This window comes from Silurus aristotelis, assembly GCF_946808225.1.
Source record: "Silurus aristotelis genome assembly, chromosome: 16".
Taxonomy (NCBI): domain Eukaryota; kingdom Metazoa; phylum Chordata; class Actinopteri; order Siluriformes; family Siluridae; genus Silurus; species Silurus aristotelis.
In genome coordinates, this window is record NC_139589.1 from 2914090 (window position 1) to 2937308 (window position 23219).

Below are 23219 nucleotides of genomic sequence, written 5' to 3' on the forward strand. Positions count from 1 at the left end.
GATACCACTGTTGGGCCCCTTAGCAAGGCCCTTAAACATCTCTGCTGCAGGGGTGCTTTATCATAGCCGACAGTGTGCTATGGTCCTAATTTACTAATAAGCTTGGATTTGTTAAAAAAAACGATTTTTATTGTAGTGTAATGGGTTAGTGACAAGTAAAAGTTTCTTTCTCTCTCTTTATCTAGAGTTAAATATACTTCCAGACTTGAAACTAGCATCTGTGTAAAATATATAGAGCAGTTTGTGTTCGTAGCATCAAGATCTTCTTATTCTCTGACAGTGTTATGAGAGATCTGGTGAGATCCTTCTAACATTGGTGTTAAAATTTATATCTGTAAAATATTTATTTATGTGAAGCTACTTTGGAATGATCCTGGTCCTATACTATACAAATGGCATTGAATTTAATTGATGCCGCTACCACCACCATGCTTTAATATAGCGGCAATGTTCTCAGGCACCAATAGCGCCCTCTCCTAAACCCAGCTTTGTGGAGCATCCAAGCTATGATCCTCTTATTTTGTTTGCACTTTGGAACCCTATATCTTGGTTGCTTCTCTTACTCCATAATTGATCATGCCTCTAGATGCAGTCATCACTTTCTATATTTTACATATTAAATGTTGAGAATGCATGGGACTTTTTCAATTTTTTTTCAATATCCAAAACCTTTAGATTGACTCTAAGCTGTTTTGATGGCTCCATGATACTCTTCTTTGATTCTTTGAGGAACAGGAGCATTTTTAGTGAGGTCAAGATGCTGGCAATCTTTCACCAAACTGTGGTTGCCAGTGCAGCCATTTTGCAGCAGTATGCTGATCAAGAAGGCTAAGCCACTCAAACTCTACATCCCACGATTACACTGTATCCATGTATTTTTGCATGCGCTATGCAAAAAGTATTGGGACACCGGACTTTTTCACCCAAACATGGTTCTTCCCCATACCACAAAGTTCTACTCACATTTGTATAAGATATCTTTGGAGGTCATGGAAAGAAATTCTTCATTATCTTCATCTAGGAGACCCCAACTTGTTCCAGCATGACACCCCTTTGCACAAAACCAGCTTCATTTAGTTTTGCTTGACATGGTTTAGCATTAAAGCTCTCCTGTTGGAGAGCTCTAAATCCTATGTAAAAGCTTTGGGAAAAACTCTTCTTGCTGACTGCACCCCAAGCCTCCTCACCTCACCTACATAATTTCCTTCGCTAACTCTCTTGTGACTGAGCACAAAGCTACACAAAATTTTGCAGAACCTCCTTTCAGAAGAGTGAAGGTTATTACTAAATGTGGAATGGGATGTGAAAAAGAACAAATCTTATGCTCAGGTGTGCACAAACCTTTGTCCATATAGTGAAGATGTACACTGATCAGGCATACATTTGACATTATAATATGGTAGAAGCAGGAAAAATGGGCGAGCAAAAGGATTTGAGCGAGTTTTACAAATTGTGACGTCTAGACGTCTGGGTCAGAGCAGCTCTTGTGGAATGTTCCTGGTCTGCAGTGGTCAGTATCTATCAAAAGTTCTCCAAGGAAGGAACGGTGGTGAACCGGCGACATGGTCAATGAAATATTAGTTATTTATTTTTTGGATGGGCAGTGTATTTTCATGACTTAATCGATTGCAATTAAATAAGACAAACCTGGTCCTGTACAGATCAACATTTGATTATTGTTCATATAAATCAAAAGGTGACACATTTGGGGTTTGAATCTCTTTATTTTATATTATATATATATCTTTTTGCTTGACACCAAGTGCTTAGGGAATAACACCACAACAACATCACAGTCTAACCAAATCAGCAGTGAAAGCTCCCCATAGTCCGGTCCGTACCGGTGTATTGAGCCTAAACCATCACCGTCTCTGCATCACTAGGCTACAAAAGATGGAAAGGGAGCGTGCAGAACGTTCACGCACACTACACGAAACAGCAAACTAAGAGTTAATAGATTCTATGATTATCAAACAGTAGATGAGCAAACAATCCTTAACACTTGGTACTATAGATTAAATAAATGTTCCTCTGTTGGTCAATTGTTCGTTTAAAACCTTTGTAATGCACACAGATGTACTGACCTATACACACCCTACACGTTCACACACGCTTTAGGAATGCTCCTGTTCAGCCTTTATTCTACTCACACTTTTCTTGCAATGCTTTGGACATGTACGACGTCTGGAATGGATAACGTGATTTTATTTCCCTTCACCGTCCTGCTCTCGCAACCGCTGCACAATCGACCGGAATTTACAGTAACGACTAAACACACGAGAACTACAGAACCTGGAGCGAGCGTTTTGGAATTCAATACTCATAACCGAAATATTTTCCAAAGAAACCTATTTGAATCAGGTGTTAAGAATTCAGCCATGCAGGCAACACTAATTAATTCATATTTTAGATCCACTTGGACGAAAAACAAGATCTCCGTGCTCTGCCTCCCAACACTCCTTCCTAATCCTGTTGAAGAAATTTGAACAAGATGCAACAAGAAGGTTTCAATTGACGACTCTTGCACAGAGGACAGACGACAGCGAAGGCCTGTGATTGGTTGGTGACAGGGAGGAGGTGGGTGCTGTGGGTGGAAGATACTACTGGTTGGCAGAAGCTGGAGAACGCGGGGCGATGGGGGAGTCGGGATTGGGGTGGGGGGTTTAGTAGGCGTGGTTGGCCACGTACAGAGACTGTGCTGCAGCTCCGTCGGTTCCACCGGACACGTACTTTCCTTGAGCGGCCAGGCCATTAGCCTGCAGGAAAAAGCAGATTTGTTAATGCATTTAGAACATTAGACAAAAAGACAAACATATAGCAAAGACAGAACCTCATGAACTAACCTCGGCACGCTTGATGAAAGCCTCGGTGGCGGCTTTCGTGTTGTCCTTAAGCCCGCGCCAGGCGCTGAGGGCTGAAGCCTGCAGAGCACGGCCGTACGAGAAGGTCAGCGCCCACGGCTTGAGCAGGGGGCAGGTGTTGATGGCGTTCAGGTTGATAGATGCCTCCTCTTCACTCTGTCCTCCAGACAGGAAGGTTACACCTGCATGAGAGAAGGCAATCGATCAATATTATAGTAGGACTGCGATAAAGACAAACAGTAGGTGCCATAGTGACAGCCGACTATGGGTGTTACCTGTAACGGCTGGGGGAACGGTGCGGCGCAGGGCGGTGACTGTCGCCATGGCAATCTCCTCGCTGCTGAATTTGGTGGGGCAGGAGTGTCCGGCGGTCACCATGTTGGGTTTGAGCAGCGTGCCCTCCAGGTAGACGTGATGGTCGGACAAGGCCTTGTAGCAGGCAGCGAGGACCTGGAGCACAGAAGCGCAATAAAAGATTTGAAATGAAAAATGGGTTTAGGGTTGAAGTTTAGAGAAGGTATGACCACTAGGGGTGCTGCTGAGCACCAAAACTGACAAGTCAATGCTGTACATAACTGTGTTTCGCTATAACAAAGTCAAGGTGCAAAAAGCTGTAGGCTTTATAAGCTGAACGGCTGTGTTTCAATATCTTTTTTTCACCCATGTACACAAAGCCTTTTTGCACATTACTTGCACTATAAAATCAAAAAGACAAATCACACAAAAAGTGAGTGATGAAGATAAGAGATTATTCACCTTCTCTGTGACGTACTGGCAACGCTTGAGGTCATGATCTCCATCAGGCAAGATCTCGGGCTCCACGATGGGCACGATGCCGTTCTACAATGAGAAATAAAAAAAAATAAAAAAAAGTATACATTTTTTTAGCCCTACATCCCACCGTTTACACCATGTGATGTGACCTGGAGGGGGAGGCTTCACCTGCTGGCAGATGCTGGCATAGCGAGCCAGGACGTTGGCGTTCTCCTGGATCGCGAGCTCTGAGGGAGTGGTCTCGCTGATCTTCAGCACGCAACGCCACTTGGCGAAATCGGCACCGTCCTTCTTATACTGAGCGCAGCGCTCCGACAGGCCGTCCAACCCTGTGTGAACAAGAGAAATCAGTCCTGATGCCTTAATGCTGGCGTTCGAGGGTGTCAATTGCGGCCTGAGATCTGAAACTGTCCCATCAAAACAAATTTTTTTCCCCCCCTGGGATTCAAAATTATAGGTATATTTTGGGCTGTAAATATTGTGAATATTTATGCTACATTAGATGTTTGGCATTTACCATGACATATGTGCCAAACCAAGGGGGAGGGGTTAAATACTTATGCAAACCCAACCATCGCTATATGGAAGAACCATGTGTTTGTTTGATTTGAAAATAATCTCTGTTCAATCCTTTCATTCATTCATAAAAAAAAAAAAAAAAAAAATTCAGCAGTCATCCTAACATGTACTTTAATGTAAATAAATTACATATTTTTAATATTAATATACTTTACCCTGTGTTGTGGTTTCCCCGTTGGTCCCTGCCAGAGGAACAACACCTTTGTCGACCTATTGCAAGAAGAACACAGTCTTTAGCAGAGGTCGACGATTTTACTGATATAGATAGCTAGGTTGGATCGTACTTGCCAATAACTCATTAAATCAATCGATATTTTTAAATGGATACTGGATAGAAAAAACAACAACAAACACTATGTAAACTAGTACTTAAAAAAATAAATAAATATATTACATCCAAAAAAAACCTCAGTGATTCGCTTGTAGACTCGGCTCTTGTAATGTATAAAGCAACCCGGAAAAACTATCGGTATGTATTTCTGACTGTACGTCACTATCAGTGCAGCTTCATGTTGGAAAAACAACTAATAGAAACCTCATCTTCGTCTACCATCCATTTAATAATAAATTGTGTTGCCATGGAGACGGTATTGCACTCTAAAGGCCCGCATGCACCGTAACCTAATCATAATCTCAATCTCAACCCTAACCTTTATCCAGATTATTTATACACACTGATCACTTCCATGAGCTCAAGACGAAAACTTTCAAAAGAAATAAAATGTCAATAAAAATGATAATCATGCAGCAGGCTTGATGTGGTCACACCCCACGCCAATAGAGCAAGTATACCTTAATGCCCACGACAATGCCGCGGTCCTTGATCAGCTTGGCGAAATTAGTGCCGTCGTCCGTGCTCTGGTAAAGAGTCTCGTGGAAGAAGATGACGCCACCGATGCAGTTGTCGATGCGCTCGTCAGCTGTGAACAGGAGCTGGCGGTATAGGCGGCGGTTCTCTTCGGTGTTCTCGACGCCGATGGGGTTCAGGCGCTTGGCCATGCTCCCTGTGTGCGCACATGTCCGCAAAAAGTTACTGCTTCAGGCCAAAGGAAATGGCACAAGCCTCAATATGCAACAGATAGCACACGTATTACCAAAGCGAATACGAATTCGAATGTTGCTCAAAAAGCACCTCAGTGCTGCACATGTACCTACAAACTATAGTTCTATAGTTTCCTAGAAGGAACCGGTTTTCATTATGTCTAATATCTTTTAGGAAGATGCACCTGAATTTCATTTAACAAAAGTATTTCCAAGCCTTAAGATTTGCTGATGTTGGCAATAATTTCCCTGCTTTAAAAACATGCTTTATTTCTATATATTCAAACTGAAACACAGAGCTGATAGTTATGATCAACGCATGATCAGGACACTATGAGGTTGGGAACAGTCGAATCGGAGGTGCTGAAGTTAGCTGGGACTTCGGGACAGACCTGTGGACTCATCCGCAGCCAGAATGCCTTTGCCGGGTGCGACGATGGCCAGAGCGATCTCCTGCAGCTCCTTCTTCTGCGCAGGGGTGAGTGCTGGGTACTGGTGAGTCATGATGCCTGCTGCTCAGAACGACCTGAGGGGAAGAGGGAAGGAGGGGGAGAAAGAAAGTGTGTCAGTGATCAGTATCCACTGGGGAAGCCTGGGTTAGATTTCATTAAGAGTGCATCCATGCCCAGAAATCCACAACGATCAATTTTACAAGTAGATTCACGTCTGATTGATGAGCAACTCCAAAAAAAAAAAAAAAAAAAAAAAAAAAAAAAAGAGTTCCCTCCCCCTTTCAGGTAAAAAAAAAAAATCGAATCGGAGCTAGAGTTTGTTAAAGTCGTAACATGCTGATACACACCAGAACCAGCAGCTTTTTCCATCCATAATCATCTTTCTAAACCCTAAACTGCCAAGACCATGACAGCTTATTGATGTCTAGTAAACCAGTGTTGATTTATTCACTGAACGAGACTTAAAGCACTTGTATGTCGCTCTGGATGATGTGTTACTGATTCTACTGCCTGCAATCATCGTGCAGTTCTGCGCCATTTGATAATTAAGTCTATATAATTGAAAATGTATAGAATATCCAAGATTATCTACTACATATATTTAGATCATCTGTATATTCAGCATGTCTTAATATATATTGTGCCATACATACATCTTGCTCTCATCATTTATTTACATTTACAGCACCCTTATTCAGAGACTTACAGTTTTCTCATTCCTACACTAAGAAGCTATGGGGTTAAGGGACCAGGATTGGCGTGGCTGGGATTTGGACTCACGACCTTCGGATCCAAAAAGTCTGATGCCTTAACCACCTCCCTTAGCACTTAGCTTCCATCCATCCATCATCTTCCTACCTACTTAGCACATTAGATTTAGTAGCGGCATCAGCAAACAGGTCAAGAGATACGTTGTTTTGTTTTGGACACTATTAGTGAGTGGCTTAAATTTATATTATATATATATATATATATATATATATATATATATATATATATATATATATATATTTAAATACAACTGTTGTGTGAATAATTAAAAGAGCCTCATAAGATAGTCGTCTGCAACACTGATATTCAAAAACAATTTCTTTATGATCTACGAAGTAGCAGCGACCGTAGGCTACTAAATGGAACGTTATTGGAGCAAACAAATATCAAACCATTGCCTTCATTTTCAATTATCTGGAAGCCTGATGTTTATCATGTACCACCTGTTGCTACCCTCCTGATTCGGACGTTCTCATTCCTGTATGCCAGGAGAGCAACGGCATGAAACTATACCAGACCCGTCTTGGAGCCAGACTGCACTGTGTGTCGAAGGTGTACAATTGTATTTCTGCACTACGATGTAAAATATCTTTGGGTTGCAAACGTTCTCTGGGTTAAATCCCTCCTCGGTTTAAATGCAAGCTCCAGAATAAAGGCTGGATTACATAACGAGTGCTGAGCAGCGCAGAGATTCCCAAAGAAGGGTTATGAACTTATGCTTGTCTAAACTGTGCTGTCAGAGCTCATTTCTCAGCGGGGTGTGAAAATCCAACTGCATATACAACCCGAGTGAACATACAGAATTCAGGAAGCATTTGGAAATCCAGTGATTGGAATTATTAAATTTGCATTTAAATATTCAGCTTAAAGCGGCCTGATTATCAAAATTAACTTTTGGCTTAACCAAAAATAAAAAACAAACGTGTCTCCCTGTTCCTCATCAATGTTCCTCTCAAGTTCCCTCTCCTGCATCCCAATCAGCTCAGACCAGCATGAACTGGCTGCGATGAACTGCGTGATGCCGTGACATGATACAAACATCTCGTTCCGTGTAACTCCAAGTAAACGGGGGAGTTGGGGTTGGATTGTTGACTCTATAAACATATATCTAGTATGTCCTTAGTAGCAGGAGTCCCACGTTCCCACCAGGGCTGGAAGTGCACTCATCCGTGAATAAACCTTTCTGTTTAGCCGAACCAAAGCTTCCACAGAACAACAAAGCCTCGTTCCCTCGTTCATCACCACCATATTCAAGAGAAAGACGGAAGCACAGCTAGCCAATGTGTTTGAGGAGCCCTGGTCTCCTTGCCAACCTTCACCATCAACTTATAGGCTTTGGAAATAGAGCACAATGCCACCCGAGTGGCCTGAGATTTAACCCTTTCCTCTCGCCTTAATTTGCTCTACTTAGTAAAATTTTCTTTGCTTTGAGGGAGAAATTAAGCTAAACATCTAATTCATTTAACAAGAATGTTTAGTTTACACGTTTGAACTGCCTCCAAAACGTAATTTTAAAGATCTTTATTAGTATTACATAGTTTATTTTTTACAGTATTAAAAAAAGTAAAAAAAAAAAAAATTTAAGTTTTTTTTTTTTATTGATCAATTTTATTATTCTTTTTTATTTATTTATTTGAAAGAACACAAAATCTACATTAGATCTCAGTTGAAGGATCCTGTTTCCCTGTGGTATAAAAAAAACAAACAAAAAAAAAAAACAATCGTTGCATGCATGTTAAAAAGTTAATTAATGTTAATTAATTAATAACCTGGGGAAAATTTATTTATAAATGTATACTTATTTTTAAATAAGTAAATAAAGGCAAGAGGCATAAAATCAATTAAAAGATTTTTTGGGAAAATGATAATTTATTAATAATAAAAAATTTAATTAAATAAAAAAAGCAGGGGGGGGAGGGGGGGGGCCTCAGACACCTCACTTTGTGGGTGGACCGGGATATTAAATTCAACAGCATGATTTGCTAAATTATTATTTTTCATAGAATAAAGTCTGTTTCCAGAACTCAATCATCAGCTACTTATTCTATTCATAAACCGTCCCTGGCGTCTTTTTTTTCCCCCTCCATCAGGGAGACTGAGACTTGCACCGTGTCGGGTTAGTCAATGCAGAAGGTCTGAGGCTGAACAAAAGAGAAATGAATCATTAACCTAATGACAAGATTGCTGATGAAACTGAGAGGAAACAAATGTGTGCAAGTGTAAATGCGAAAGTGTGTTTTGCAATAATTTGAAGGATAATCTGAAGTTCTGCAAAAGCTGATGTCTGTTACACTTTTCACTGTACACAGTATAGAACTCCTTTACTGTATACAGGATTAATTAAAGGACAGGTCTATTTATATTTGTTAAAATAAAAAAAATGTGAAAAAATAAAAAATAAATGTAGCTTTGAAAAACACATCGAGATGCCTCGAGATCTCGGATCCACCCAAGTCACGTGACTGGCGTTTGTTGTGGCGATAAACTTCATTGATCTCCCTAATGTACTGAAACCTACGCTAAAAATGGCCGAGCTTAGACTTGTAGGACAAACATGTGAAGGTCATCATTGATTTCCATTTTCACCACAGAGCGAGTGAATCATTTTTGCAGAATGCGTATGCTTCCTGTAATGAGATGCATAGTTAAGATTCATTGAAGGAGTCTCCAATATCAGTGGACGTTTTCCATCACAGAAAGGTTACAGATGGGATTGAATGTACATGAGGCCCTGGGGTTATTTCCATCCAGAACGGCCATGTTGCTATTTTTTTTTTAAATAAGATTTACGGCAGTTTTTCACCAAACTCAAAGATCACCATGATACACAACTGTAATCATCTATGCAGATGTTGACTCATTATGGAATGATGGACAACTAAGTGGTTTTATGGAAGTTCACTGATATTTAATTGTATTACTCTTCTTAATCATCTGTTCAACCTCTGTGACTTTGAGATATAGAACATCTGCATTTATCAACACTCCATCTTACATGCACGTTCAAAGAGCAGGTGTTTCTAATTGAGGCTCGGGTCCTGCGTGCATCCTCTCTTGAAGACGATCTGCTGTGGTTCTGCACTGCGTCACCCTCCCAGGCCTCCTCCTCCTCCCACCCGTGTAAAGGTGACATCCATCAAATCAAGGTACGCCATAAACAGCCCTCAAATGGATAAAATAATCCACCTTTTTGCAGGAGGCGGATCCAGCTCCATTCTCCTACCAAACATCTCCAACATAAACACCAGCTGCTGGACAGATACTGAGCAACCAAATCACAGGTTGCACAACTAAAGGAGAAATGTTGTTTGTCATTTATATACAGATTTAAGATGTAATTTTGCAAATACATACGAGTGGAAAAAAAAAACCAAACCTTTGGAACTGTCAAGGTCAAGATTTGGCTCAAGGTGGATTAATGTGGATGTGTAAACTCTAAAGCCAGTGACATGCGCAGTACGACTCCATCAAACCCTATTATAACTACTATAAATCCCCGAGCATCAAAGATGCGTCGAAACTGCGCAAACATTTCGCCTTATACCTCACGCGAGCGTCTGCGTTTCCTCAGCGCAACCATAATGTTTTTCCCCTAAACACCATTTCGCCACGGTTTTTCAATGACGGGCTGGGCGACATTTTCACATCTAGTCACGAACAAATCCCTGGACGACTTCCGTCGTCGTGTTAATTTTGCGTTCAGGAAAAAATTATGTGGGGTATGACTCAACCTTGGGGTTAGGGGGGGTTTTCCATACAGGCTTAACTAAAACCACCACCCACTTGATGGAAATGCGTACGTGCACACGGGCAGGTACACACCCTCATCCTCAAACACCCTCATCCACACCCGTCCACCAGTCTCTCCTATCAAAACATATCAGTTTTATTACTAAAAAATGTGGGGTTGCATTGAATTAAGATCGTCCCAACCGCCATTTCCCTCTCATTACATTTCCTGTACATGAGGCCAAAATGCGGAAGAGGAGGAGGATGATGTCCTGGTTCAAGGTTGTCAGTGATGTTAGGACATTTTCTCCGTCTTTATGATTTTCTACCCATAAAGAACTAACCAATTAACTAATAATGACCTTCCAGTCTCCTTAACGAGGCAAGTTCCCTTTTATTATTATAATAAAAACTATCTACCATTTCAATTTAGAAACCTTTCCAGGAACATGAATATATCTTAGAAAATGACTTCCCCTATCCTTTAAATGGAAGCTGTTTTTCTTACCTGGTTGTTGTGTAAGGAAAAAGCTGGAGCGAGGGATGTACTGGAAGAAGATGCTCTCTGAACGCCAAAGTCTGCCGTTGTGATGCCGCAACGCAACGTGACCGCGTACAAAAAGCCCTTGTTACATATTCATGAGGCGTCCCCTCATACGTCATGACGTCACGCGATGTTCGTCACCACGTACGCCCTGGACGCCGGTGTGAGGCATGTCCTGTAGGCACGTAGGCTTTAAGGATGACTTGCTGTATCATAAAGATGTATTAAATTTCGCAGCAGAGAATAAATATAAATATATATATATATATATATATATATATTTTATTAATCTGAATGGAAATCCAAAGAAAATGCAACAAAAATGATAATCTGTCTACAATAAGTGTCAGAGAAACAACAATTCGACCCAAAACGATCTTTATATTTTATCGTTTAAAGACGAGAGATAAAAATACGATGGAAATACTATTGTATTAGAATATACGCCTACTATCGTGGCCTTTATTTTTTTTTTATAAGAAATAATAAACAAAGGATCCAGGGTTATAGTGTCAAATAACAAGGACATTTTTCAGCAGACGTAAAGCCATGAGTTCCATTGAGGTGCCCAAAAACACAATCCTTCTATATTCTTCTGAAACGCCCATCTTTTTCGTTGTTCAAATATTACCTCGTCTGCCACTAATCTCTGACTAGTCTAATCTAGTGACAAAACCCATCATCAATTTTATTTAAGTGTTATGTAATTTATTCAAGGTCCAAGCTGTGGCCTGTTCATGACCCTCTATCAATAGAACCACCTTCAACCCTGACCATCAATTCTTCTGATACATTTATAACTCTTGACAAATCACCTTCTGAGAAGCAAAGCAAAGCTGCGTTGTGCTTACTGATTCTTCAAATCTGCTGAATCCAATTACTCGCTATGAATATACAAAAAAAAAAAAGATTTCTAATACATTATTGAAACAAATAATAATGCAATTAAACACTACATTAAACAACGTTTTGTAGGGGAAAATATGGCATTACATTTTGTTCTTAAAAATGTTCTGTTTAAATAAAGCTGTACGAAGTCTCTGAAGTTTTGTGCTGAAAATATCACATCTTGATAGTGTACTAAATGAAAAAAGGTTCATGCACACTAGTCTGTCACATCACATGCGCCTGTTGAACATCCCAATCCAGATTTATTTCCTTTAGCTGTTTTAATAAACTCGGCTTTTCTGCACGTTCTTCCCAAAGCAATTCAGTAAGGTTGAGTTAAGGGCTGAGGCAATACACAAACTCCAAACCAACTGACTTTTTGCACTGTAATAGGTTTGGGCCTCAGTTCCAGTGAAGTTTATTTGTAAAAGGTACAGTACACAAAAACATTCGATACAATTGTGTGCTTCAAAGGTTGTGGCAATAATTTTTGGAAGAACAACATAACGTTTTGATGGTCAGGTGCCAACAAATCTGTGGCCATGTTACATTTATCTGTATTTCCATCAAGGGTGCCAGTAATTCTGGAGTGCACTGTAAGCAGCGTGCTTCCTAGTCCATGTCTATATTGTTTACAGAGACTGTAAGTCATTTTACATTTGGTTTGCTGGCTGTAAACATACACACACACACAAAATGACTCACATTTCAATTACTCACAAGTTCCTCACATCCTGTTTACAGGTTAAAATCTTTACCTGAGGTCACACCATGGGAATCGACCATGGATATAAAATAAGCTGTGAGATCTAGGTGATGTATGATGAAATATGTATAACATTATACTTAGTGTAATTATTGACCTATTTAAAGTGTCTGCAGAATGTCACCCAAAGGAGGATATTTTATTCGCAGGATTTTAGCATGGTTTCTAATATTATATATAGTAGCCCTAAGAAACTGCGTGGAAAATTATTGCTCAAACATCCTAAAAAAACATCAAGGGACACAAAGATCTGTCACAGTGAAATGAAAAAAGATTTACCCAATCTGAACGATCCTGAGCAACACACTTCAAACTTCAACAACATTCATTTAGGATCTGGCTACACTAGAGCCCTCTGTGGATCGTTGCCCTAAGGTACTTGCTCTAAGTTGAGGGCCTCCACTAGTTTCACATTGGTTAGTGTTAGGGTTTCTTGAGCAGAGTCGGAGTTTGACTCTCCAACGAAATCGCAGACAAAGTCAAAATCGGGAAAAGGTTCCAGTGCGAGACCTCGGCAGGCTTTTTCAGGTCGATCTGGCCGCTTCTTCAGCTCCAGGATCAGATCTACTGTTTTTTTCTGTATCAGCTGGGAGTCGAACGGAGTGCCGCGGAAAAAGCTTTGCCGCTTGAAGCACTCCAGAGTTCGCAGACGACGTGTCGGGGTCTTACACAGCAGCTGCCAGGAGACGAGGACGCCAGGATGAGGTCACGTCTTATATTTAAAATGGTTTTGGGGTAAAATCTACAGGAGGATCCAGAACTAATTGGTCAGTTGATAACTAACACCCCGGGGAATGTTTATTTCTCACCTCAGTCAGCAGAAGGGCAAATGGAGCAGAGAAGGTTCTGGGAATCTCGTAGAGGAAGCAGCGCACCTTCCTCAGCATGCAACAGTGATCTGACTCTGGAGGTACAGGGAACTGTGAGGAGAAGGGCAAATATTAATCATCAAGGACCAACTCACAATTCAGAGCAGATTCTACCTGAACATGTCATGGCAGACCCTCAGGCCCCTGGCATATTTGTTCTCGCTGTCTTCAGTAAGCACTTTATCGTGGGCCAGGTTGTGATGGGTCGGTTACTTATGCAAGGGAACATTGAGCTCAAGGTGCTCAGTGTAACCTCATATTCCTTTCAAGGCTCATTCTTTTCTGCTTACCACGGTGGCATAGAGTGGTTATTTGAGTTATTATGGCGTGCACAATACTTCTGAAGGTTTTGTGTGCACAATTATGATTTTGGAAGTATGTGTTTTACAGATTCTTTGGTACAAATAATGTGTCTAAAGAAGGAATTTTTAAGGGTGTTGAATGAGTTATAAGAAAGAGATTTAAATTGATCAACATAGATGATATGAATGCGTCTTTATTTAGTACTTAGTCATTTCTTAAAAGGACGACTTTTCAAATTAATTCACTACAATTTTTCAATTAATTTCTGTTATGTAAAATATAATTAGCTCTTTTTGTAAATGAGTGACTATTAAATAACTCTGTAGAGCCAGATAACGTATTGCATTCCTTCCTCTGCTAAAAATGTACCGGCCATGTCAGAAATGTGCAAAGTCACTACTCTGATGCCAATTTATTGCTCTACATAGATATAATGTCTAGACTCTGTGCCACCTGCAGTCCAGCTTTAGAATACAAGAGAATACAATAAATGTCCCTGCATACTGATACAACGATGCAACCACGTGTCAGTGACCTGCTTTATGACTTCACCTTGCCATTAGCCAATGCGAAGAGCAGGATCCCCAGGGACCACCAGTCAGCGGCGTGGCTGTACGGACCCCCACCCAGCACTTCAGGAGCTGTGATGCAACAGGAAGCTTTTGTAAGACGTGGAAATATTTTACACAACACCTTTATGAGACCTATGAGGATCTTACAAACCATTTAAAATTGAAAATAGACCACATGGGAAACTTTATTATAATAGCAGTTACTGTATATATTAATTACATTGCACATGCATATAGCAAGGATATGCTGGTTTAAGACTTTTGCATACTGTAACCTTTCAGGATTTATTTAATCAATCCATTAGTATTTTGTACCCATGTACTGAATTGTCCCGCATATAGTGAACGCCCTTCCTCCACGTTCGAGCCTCCGGGACAAACCGAAATCAGCCAGGCGTAAATGCCCTGACACACATGAAAACAAAATCATCACAACATTCGGATCAATTCAGATTAACACGTGTGCATGTAATGGTACGATTTCACATCAGTTACAGATTCTGTTATCTATTAATCTAAAAGTAATCTATGGACATTTCAAGGCAGAGACACACATTTTCTGCACAAATTCTGGAATGTTCTGTAAAGCCCAAAAGCCACCCTACAGCACCCTCTAGTGGACAGAAAGCACATTACAACCTGCACTTACCCTGATCTGATAAAAGTATATTCTCCATCTAAAAAAGAATAAAAACAGATCTGTCAGAGCCTTCCATTTAAATCCTCATCTTAATACAAGACAAAAAAAATACTTACCTTCACATCACGATGGATGATTCCAAAATCATGAAGAAACCCTGCAATATGGGGGGAATAAAGCAGTACAAGAATAGGTACACAAAAGAATACAGCTCTTCATCAATAAGTGATCGACTTTAAGATCCTTACCTAGAGCAGAACCGAGCTCAGCAGCGAAAACCTTAATGACTTCTTCTCCAAACTGACCAATCATCACCCAGTAGGTGTATAAATCTCCTGTACTGCAGTAGTCAAACACTAGAGAGGTGAAAAAAAGGGTGATTAGGAGGACACTGTGTTTGATAATAGTGTTACAAGTATGGGGACCAAATGTGGAATGTGCTGTTCAAAAAGCACATACTAATATAATGGTCAGGTGTCAGCAAACTTTTGTTTGTTTTTGTTAGACGAAGGTTCTTATCCGGCACGACATAAAGTATAACTTGTGATTTCCAACAAGGAGTTTGGAATTCCTATTTGGGAAAGTCTTTTCAACCGGGAGTTAAGCAAGCTCACAACATGAACAGTAAATAAAGAAATGACTTACAGTAACAGCTGTATACACACAAGTTATCGTTTTACACAAATCAGCAGCTTGTTATATGTATGTAACTAGTTTCTAACAAAAAATAAACACGGCGCTGTCCATGGTTCCCCAAATTACCCCCAGCTTGCCCCGTCCCTGCAGCCTAGATACCAAAAACAAAGACAAAAAATATTCAAGGTCTTCACAAAGTGTACTAGAACGCAGCATTAGCATGTGAAGTCCACTAGCCTAGCATGCCATCACAGGAAGTTGTTCTACAGCTGATACAATCACACAGGTATATGTATTAAATACAGGTGGAAATTATTTTCAATGCTGCTTTGTAAGAAAGAAAAATAAAAGGGGGGTAAAAAGGAGTGAAAAGGGATGAGGTGTTGCTACATCAGATTTCATTATTTCAATTCAGTAGGACAGTTCAGTATTTGGGTTGGACTACTGGGTTCTTTAATTAGAATTTTGTCTACTGAAAACAGACATGCAGCTCCTGGATATGTGCGTTAGCCTCATGGCTACTATGCAGTTCTTCTTTCTTTTAGCTAATAATGAGAAACTTACTCAAGAATAATAAGCTTAGTTTTTTTTTTTCCCCTTTTCTTTTGAGATAATTTTAGAATTACTTTTCATTCTTTTTTTTCCTGAAGTCAAAAGTCAGAGTCTACTTTTGGGTATAAGGGGGTTTGTGAAAGCTCTGGAAGTAAAACGCCAGAGTGATTAAGTGAAAAAAAGATCGACATCCTGAGGGTAGAAGGAAATCTGGACCACTGGGGCGGATTCTGAGTCACTCACTAATATAGAGATGGTACTGGGTCTGCCAGCAGTCCTGCAGGTCGTGGACGAAAGGATGGCGCAGCTGACGCTGCAAATCAACAATTAGACAACGACGACACAGGACAACCGAGTCAGCGAACTACTGAGGGATCAAAAAACGGTAATAAATGACTCGTATATTCACCCTTAATTTACATTATAATCCTCTAAAGGAATTACTGCTGACCTAAGACTAAAAATGAAGCTAATTTGACCACTTTTTGTTTTAACTAAACTATGCATTTGAATAGAAACATTTAAATCTGAGGGTAAAGAAAAAAAAATATATATAAAAAAAATTATATACACACACATACATACATACATACATACATACATACACACACACACACACACACACACACACACACACACACTGTACACAGGCTGCACTTGTACTAACCTGGATTATCACTTCTTCTTTAGACTGGTCCAGCACACCCAGACGAAGAATCTCTGACTTCGGGATGACCTACGTTCAAAAACACATGCAAAATGTGGTACATCTCGTAGACCTCAACGAAATGCTTTTCACAGTATATTCCTTTACATTATCTGTACATTTCTATACAATCTTCAAGTCAAATCCAGTGTCTTTATAGCAGTGCATTTCACACCCAGACCTTCAGTGATGTCCTGCCTGAATCAATCCACCATTATTACGACTCCATAGCAATAAAGTAGCATACTATACAGAAACACAGTATAACAGAGCGCTGGGTCACAGACAGGTATCTGTGAGAATGAATGGCATTACTTAAGAACTCTTATTCAAGAAACTCAATAAACACAATTCAATAAGTCTCCTTTCACAGTAGCCACAGCTGCACCACCGGTATACATCATCTCTAGCAGGAGCATCAATATTTACCTCAAAAAATGACCCCCAGGTTTTCGGTGCATTTTCTGATTATTTATCTGTGCATTAAGGTTTTCCTGGGGATTTAAAATGAAGGTGAATTGAGTGTTTTGTGCAAACAACTGTTTTCAACTGTTTTGGCTGACCTTTCCTCATGATGTCCTCATGATAATAACCTTCACTTTTCTAAGATGATGTTTCACTAGATTTTGTGGAGATTGGTGCTCATTCAGCCACAAGTGTGTTAAAGTCATGTTCAAATTTAGGTGAGATTAATCCCAAAGGTGTTCAACAGGGTTGAGGTCAAAGCTCTATAGCGGGAGATCTTCATCAATCTTCAATCTTCATGGAGCTGGCTTTGTGCACAGGGACATTGTCATGCTGGAACAGGTTTGGGTTTTATAGTTCAAGTGAATGAACAATTTCATGCTACGGCATTTAAAGACGCCATATCCAAATATGTGGTTCCAACTCTCTGGTAACGGTTTGGAGAAAGACCATATATGGCTAGAAAAGTCAGGTGTACCAATACTTTTGTTCATATAGTGTTTACCAGAGCTGCTGTTAAATTAATCAAGGCCTTTAATGAGATCTAATACAGAATGATATGAGAAATAAAGGTAATACATTTACCTTAACTGCATAAGTCTTTTCATTGTCCATGTCCTTCACCTTCAAAATGGGACCAAACGATCCTTTGGCAATGTAACCTAGGATCTAAGAGTACAACATGAAGAGTCCAGAGGAAATAACTTAACAGCATATACAGTGTTTTATGATTATAAATGAAACTTTTTCACAACAAACTTTTTCTCTGACCTGAAAGTGCTCATGTACAGGAATGCTGCGGTAGGGAAACTCAGGTAAGAACATGTTGATAAATGCCGGGAGACTCCACTCCCTGTGTAGTGTCTCAGGTCCAGGCATTGAAGATAACACATACTCTGGGACATACATCTTGTCCTGAATCATCCGCCGTGACCTGATGTGCAACCCTGAAGCCACAGAAATGCCCAGACTGGATAGAAAGCCATGCCATCTAGACAAGTAGTGACTTTCCTCCTTGTGCTGTAATGTATTCTGTAATAAATTACATTGTAGTTAATGTATCTGGCGTAAGTATAAATGATCAATATATTTATTGACAGGCAAAAAAAGGTTTGGATGAATTTGGTAAAATGGACCATGACATTATCAGGCAGGACATCAGATTAATATATAGATGTCTATATGAAGACTCACAAAAATAAAAGGTACCCAAACTGCACGTTTCATTGTTGATATGGTGGTACATCTTTTGTTCTTTTCATATGATTCTTGTACCTGAGAAGATGCATCTGCATTATGGGGAACAAACAGTGGATTGCACCTGAAAATATCATTCCAGATTTATCTTTTTTACTGTTAGAGTAAGCACCACACATCTGGGAATGTTTTCCAATCGATTGTGGAGCATCTCTGAAGGAATTTGTGTTCAGCCACAGGAACTTGAGATCGGATACTGTGTGAGGACATCTGGGGTTCAATTAATGTTCCAAAATCTTCCACTCCTGGATTACAGGAACATCATCATGACGGAGCACGTTCAGGTTTTTTAAAATTTATATTTACATAACATTTACGGCATATAGCAGACAAAGAAAGTACCGACTGGGACCTTTTTGGGAACAGATGGTGGAGATATATATATATGTGGCTAATAGAAATGAAATAATGCCCTTGTTTTAATTTCATGCAAATGAATTGCACTGTAGATCCATTGGTCCGTAAAGTTAATTCTGTACATTTGAAGTAACACAAAATTATTATTTTTTTAATTAACCAACTTCAACCAGTTTAATTAGACTAATAATCCTAATTATTTAGATTATTTAAAATACAGCCATTGCCTTTTTTTTCTTTTCTTCCATGGACAAACGTGAACAGGCACATTTCTAGTTCTAGTCATACATATACACAATGCACAAAAAAGAAAAGCAGAAAACTTCAGCACTTCATACAAACCTTGCTGCTCTTTCCTCCATTGGCACCCATCCCATTCTATTCAGGGTTTTGCTCTGAAAATAAATGTTACTCTACATTCCTGTTATGTTATCCATGTTTTAGAATCCAGCCCAAAGGACTGTTTAATCCTCAGAATAATGTTTATTATCAAACCACATCCCAAAAAGCACCAGAGCCAAACTTATGAAGGCATTAATAAAATAATCTCCTTTATCTCCATCAACTCACAGCCGATTGGCCCGTCATGACAGATCAACCAATCACGTCGTGGATTAAAGCTCTGACCCCGCCCCCTTGCCCTGTTCTCTGGCCGCAGTTATAAAATATTACAATAAATAATTATAGAATTATTTCCTATAAATAAAATGCACATATTTTTGAAAATTATTTTAACAAAGCTGCAAAATACTACAATACTGAAAGACTACGAAACAATTCATTATTTCCTTATAATTTTATATTCACAGTAGAAAGATAATTCTAATATATTTTATTTCGTCTTTAATGCAGTGTGAATATGCTGAATTTGTGTGGACTTGTAACAGAAACTGTTCATAAGAAAAAGCTTAATCATGTCTGTCTTTTCCCCTTTTTCTTTTGCACAACATACAAACAATACATACAATTTATACCGCTGTCTAAGGAAGCGAGACAACGCCATAATAGTAATTGACAGACGATCTATCCTATCACAACGAACTCATTAAATATAAAATTAGCCAATCAGAGCGCAGGAGCGCGGAATTGACCAAATGCGGGTAGGAACAACAAAAGCAAAACAACGCCTGTTTTTAGTTCGCTGCGTTTTGCTCGGTGAGTCAAATTATTGTAGTATTTAAATGTTCCGCTTTGGTGGTTAGGATGCACTTCAGAAGACTTTTTTATACAAATAAATATATTTACAGGTATATATTTTTATTTTATTCATAACAAACGGTAAAAGCATTTGAGAATTAAAAAGAAAAAAACGGCTTAGAGATGAGAGTCGATTCGCTAGTGATCCGAACCGACGAACTGACTCAAAGAGTCGACACTAGTCAATATGGCGACGCTCATGCGGTGCGTGAGGAGTGTTTGTACCACCAGCAACAGGTGTGTGCGGAGACAAATAGTGTGTGTTTCAACAGTGGATACAGTGGGCATAGCATCAGATTGCCAGAGTCAAGAAAAGGCAACGAGCAAACGAGAAAGTCATGTCTTGTCCTCCAGACCTTCACATGTCCACGCAGTTGAAGGTCTGCGCTATGAAAAGGCGCATCCTGATGACAAGCGAGTGTTGTGAGTACTGTGCTAATGTTTATATGACAGAATTTATGTCGTTCTGATGTCACACTTATTCATGACCTTGAAGGGATCCTGTGAAAGCTGGATTTAATGTGGGAATACAACCTTATGACCAGTTTTCCCAGGATTCATCAACAATGTATGTAAACTATATGTCTGCCTCTAGTGGTGAAGCGTGGAAATACAACTGAATGGAAATCCTTTCCTACAAACCTACTGAAGATGGATGAATAAAAAGTCATATAAGTGTAACAAGGATGGTCAGTTTAGGATAAATCCTGATTATAGAGTTGGAATACAATCCTATGCCAAGTTTTCCCATGATCCATCTACCCCAAATTAAGCTGCTCTGACCAAGAAAACTGGGGATAAGGTGGGGTGGTATTAGAACTTTCATAGAGCACCAGTTCATTTCAGGACAATCACACACATGGATCTTGGTATAATTGTGTATATTGTGGGAATAGAACCTCCATCGAGCACCAGTTAATTACAGGACACACTACAAGCAAACCTTTACACACTGAAGGGCAAAGAGAAATAACACACCAACCAGCAGGTTTTGGAGAGGGGTGAAGAAAACCTGCGAATCCTCAGGGAACCCACAAGGACAATGAGGTCAACACAAGAAACTCGGAGGAGATGGTAATCTAAGGTTCAGATTGAGCCAGAGGCCTGTCAAAGTTTGCAAAGTGATTGCAGTTAATTTTTTTAGGGAGCAAAAGAAAATACACACTGCACCTTTAACTCCTTTAATTCCTGTACCGTTTACAGACGTTTGGTGAGCCTGGCTCGGTCCAAAAAGCTTCGTTCTCAGCAAGGGAAGATCCTCCTGGAGGGAAGACGTCTCATTTCTGATGCTCTGGATGCGGGTGCTTCACCTCTTGCCGTCTTCTTCAGCACGGAGGAAAGACTTCACAAGCTTCCTGTAAACAGACTCACACACGCCAGCTTAGTCAAAGTCAAGTTGGATGATGTCCAGATCTGGCCTGATCTTGACATGCCGCTCGATATGATTGGTAATGCACAAAGGGGGTGGGATTTTATTGTGAATTTCATGAAAGCTTCCAAAATAATAATGTAGTTGAAATTGAAGTGTGTAATGACTGCTGACTAGATCACACTTCTCGCTAGTGAGACTGTGCTTGTTTTGATCGCTCACAAAATCATATCATGATCAAGTGTCATGGTAGAAAAGATCTACATAGGCTTGTACCGAAGCTCACTTATGAATTAAAGTCTGAAATCTGATTGGTCAAAAGGTTTGATGGCATTCTTGATTCTATAGCAACAGCTACATTGCTACATAGGTATCTTTACCGGTGAGGGAATGTCTGTTTGTTGCTGCTATAACATATATAACAATATATGGACAAAATTATTGGGACACCTGACTCCTCAAACCATATGTTCCTCCCTCACAATTGTACAGGACGTCTTTTGGATGTGGACCCACTAATAGTTTTTCCCCATCGTTTAAACCTGTTGCTCTGTGCACAAAGCCAGCTCCATAAAGATATGCTTCGGGTTGGAGCAGAAGATCTTCTGCTATAGAGGTTTAGACCCCTCTAAATGTGAACGCTGACTGCACCCCAGTCCTCCTCACCTCACCTACATCAGTACCTGACCGTAGCATCCTAGTATCTGCTTATGCTCTACAAAATCTAGTAGAACATCTTCCCAGAAGAGTGAAGGTTATTAAATGTGGAATGGGATGTTCAAAAAGAAGCTTCTGATTTTATGATCAGGTGTCCACAAAGGTTTTATCCATACAGTGTAAGCAGCAACAGGGATTTGTTAGAAATGTAACTATAAATGGAAAAAAAAAAAACAACACCTATGAATGAAGAATTTCATATTTTATATGCAATTCCGAGTATTTCAAGTTAATAACAGCGTAACACCGTATGGTTTGGCAGCAATCTTCAGACGTCCAGATGTGTCCAAGCTCTCATTTTCCGAGGAGAAATACGGGAAAGCATTGCCTTTGACGCTTATCTGCGATAATCTGCGGGATCCGGGGAACCTGGGTGCGACGTTGCGCTGCGCCGCTGCTGCCGGATGCCACAGCGTCCTGCTGAGTTCAGGTATGAGTAATTTAGCAATATTTAAATGACCAGTTAATTCCTGTTAATTACTGTTGAAATTTTTCAGTGTTGAAAATTCCTGGAATTTTGCAACCCTAATTGCTGCCAAACATTTCGTTCGGCATATATCGGTTGAATGTAAAGGATCGAATTTCCAATCTTCTTTCAGGTTGTGTGGACGTCTGGGAGCCGAAGGTCCTCCGTGCCGCCATGGGCGCCCATTTTCGCCTTCCCATAATCCCTAACCTGTCCTGGACCGATCTACAGAATCATCTTCCCTCCACTACGACCGTCCACGTAGCTGATAACTCAAGCAGCTTTCCCGTGACCAAGCCTGAACTCTTAGGAACGTCTCGTCGGCGTAAAAAACCCGGAGAATACGGATGGGTAAACAGCCGCCAGATCTCCCTGAAAGAATGCGGTGAAGATGAGGATGAAGAGGACAAAGCGGGTGGATCGAAGCAGACATACCTGGTTTTAGAGACTCAGCCGTATCATACGAGTTGGATGGGTAACCACACGGCTGTTGTGATTGGTGGAGAGACTCACGGTCTGAGCCGGGAAGCCTTACAGCTGGCAGAGGAAACGGGGGGGCGGAGATTATTGATTTCCATGGTGCGAGGAGTGAACAGTCTGAACGCTGCAATGGCTGCCAGTGTGCTGCTGTTTGAGGGACGGAGACAACTAAGTGCTAAATGAAGGAACATGGCTACAGTTCATTACGCAGAATAAACGTAAATTCAT

General features: G+C 40.2%; 3 protein-coding genes across 4 annotated transcripts; 1 reads left to right on the forward strand and 2 right to left on the reverse strand.

The window, feature by feature from the left end:
• Nucleotides 1-1704: 1704 nt before the first annotated feature.
• On the reverse strand, nt 1705-10890 carry aldocb (aldolase C, fructose-bisphosphate, b). The gene is made up of 9 exons (XM_083564636.1): nt 10716-10890; nt 5648-5781; nt 5007-5218; nt 4370-4424; nt 3804-3964; nt 3618-3701; nt 3137-3311; nt 2844-3043; nt 1705-2756 (listed from the first exon to the last, which is right to left on the reverse strand). The coding sequence occupies exons 2-9, from the start codon at nt 5757-5759 to the stop codon at nt 2664-2666; spliced, it is 1092 nt and encodes a 363-aa protein (XP_083420762.1). The 5' UTR covers nt 5760-5781; nt 10716-10890; the 3' UTR covers nt 1705-2663.
• A 549-nt stretch (nt 10891-11439) lies between these two features.
• Nucleotides 11440-19722, reverse strand: rskrb (ribosomal protein S6 kinase related b). Of its 2 annotated transcripts, none has more exons than XM_083564622.1 (12): nt 19105-19722; nt 17920-18180; nt 17734-17817; nt 16645-16713; nt 16221-16290; nt 15038-15145; nt 14906-14946; nt 14799-14826; nt 14465-14554; nt 14130-14218; nt 13215-13325; nt 11440-13081 (listed from the first exon to the last, which is right to left on the reverse strand). In XM_083564622.1, exons 1-12 carry the CDS (start codon nt 19132-19134, stop codon nt 12776-12778), a joined length of 1287 nt encoding a protein of 428 aa, XP_083420748.1. In that variant the 5' UTR covers nt 19135-19722; the 3' UTR covers nt 11440-12775. The 2 variants fall into 2 exon arrangements, with proteins under 2 accessions (XP_083420748.1, XP_083420749.1); XM_083564623.1 differs by having other exon boundaries at nt 12961-13147.
• Nucleotides 19723-19779: 57 nt separating this feature from the next.
• mrm3b (mitochondrial rRNA methyltransferase 3b) lies at nt 19780-23219 on the forward strand. The gene is made up of 4 exons (XM_083564633.1): nt 19780-20382; nt 21163-21407; nt 22308-22475; nt 22645-23219. Exons 1-4 carry the CDS (start codon nt 20147-20149, stop codon nt 23172-23174), a joined length of 1179 nt encoding a protein of 392 aa, XP_083420759.1. The 5' UTR covers nt 19780-20146; the 3' UTR covers nt 23175-23219.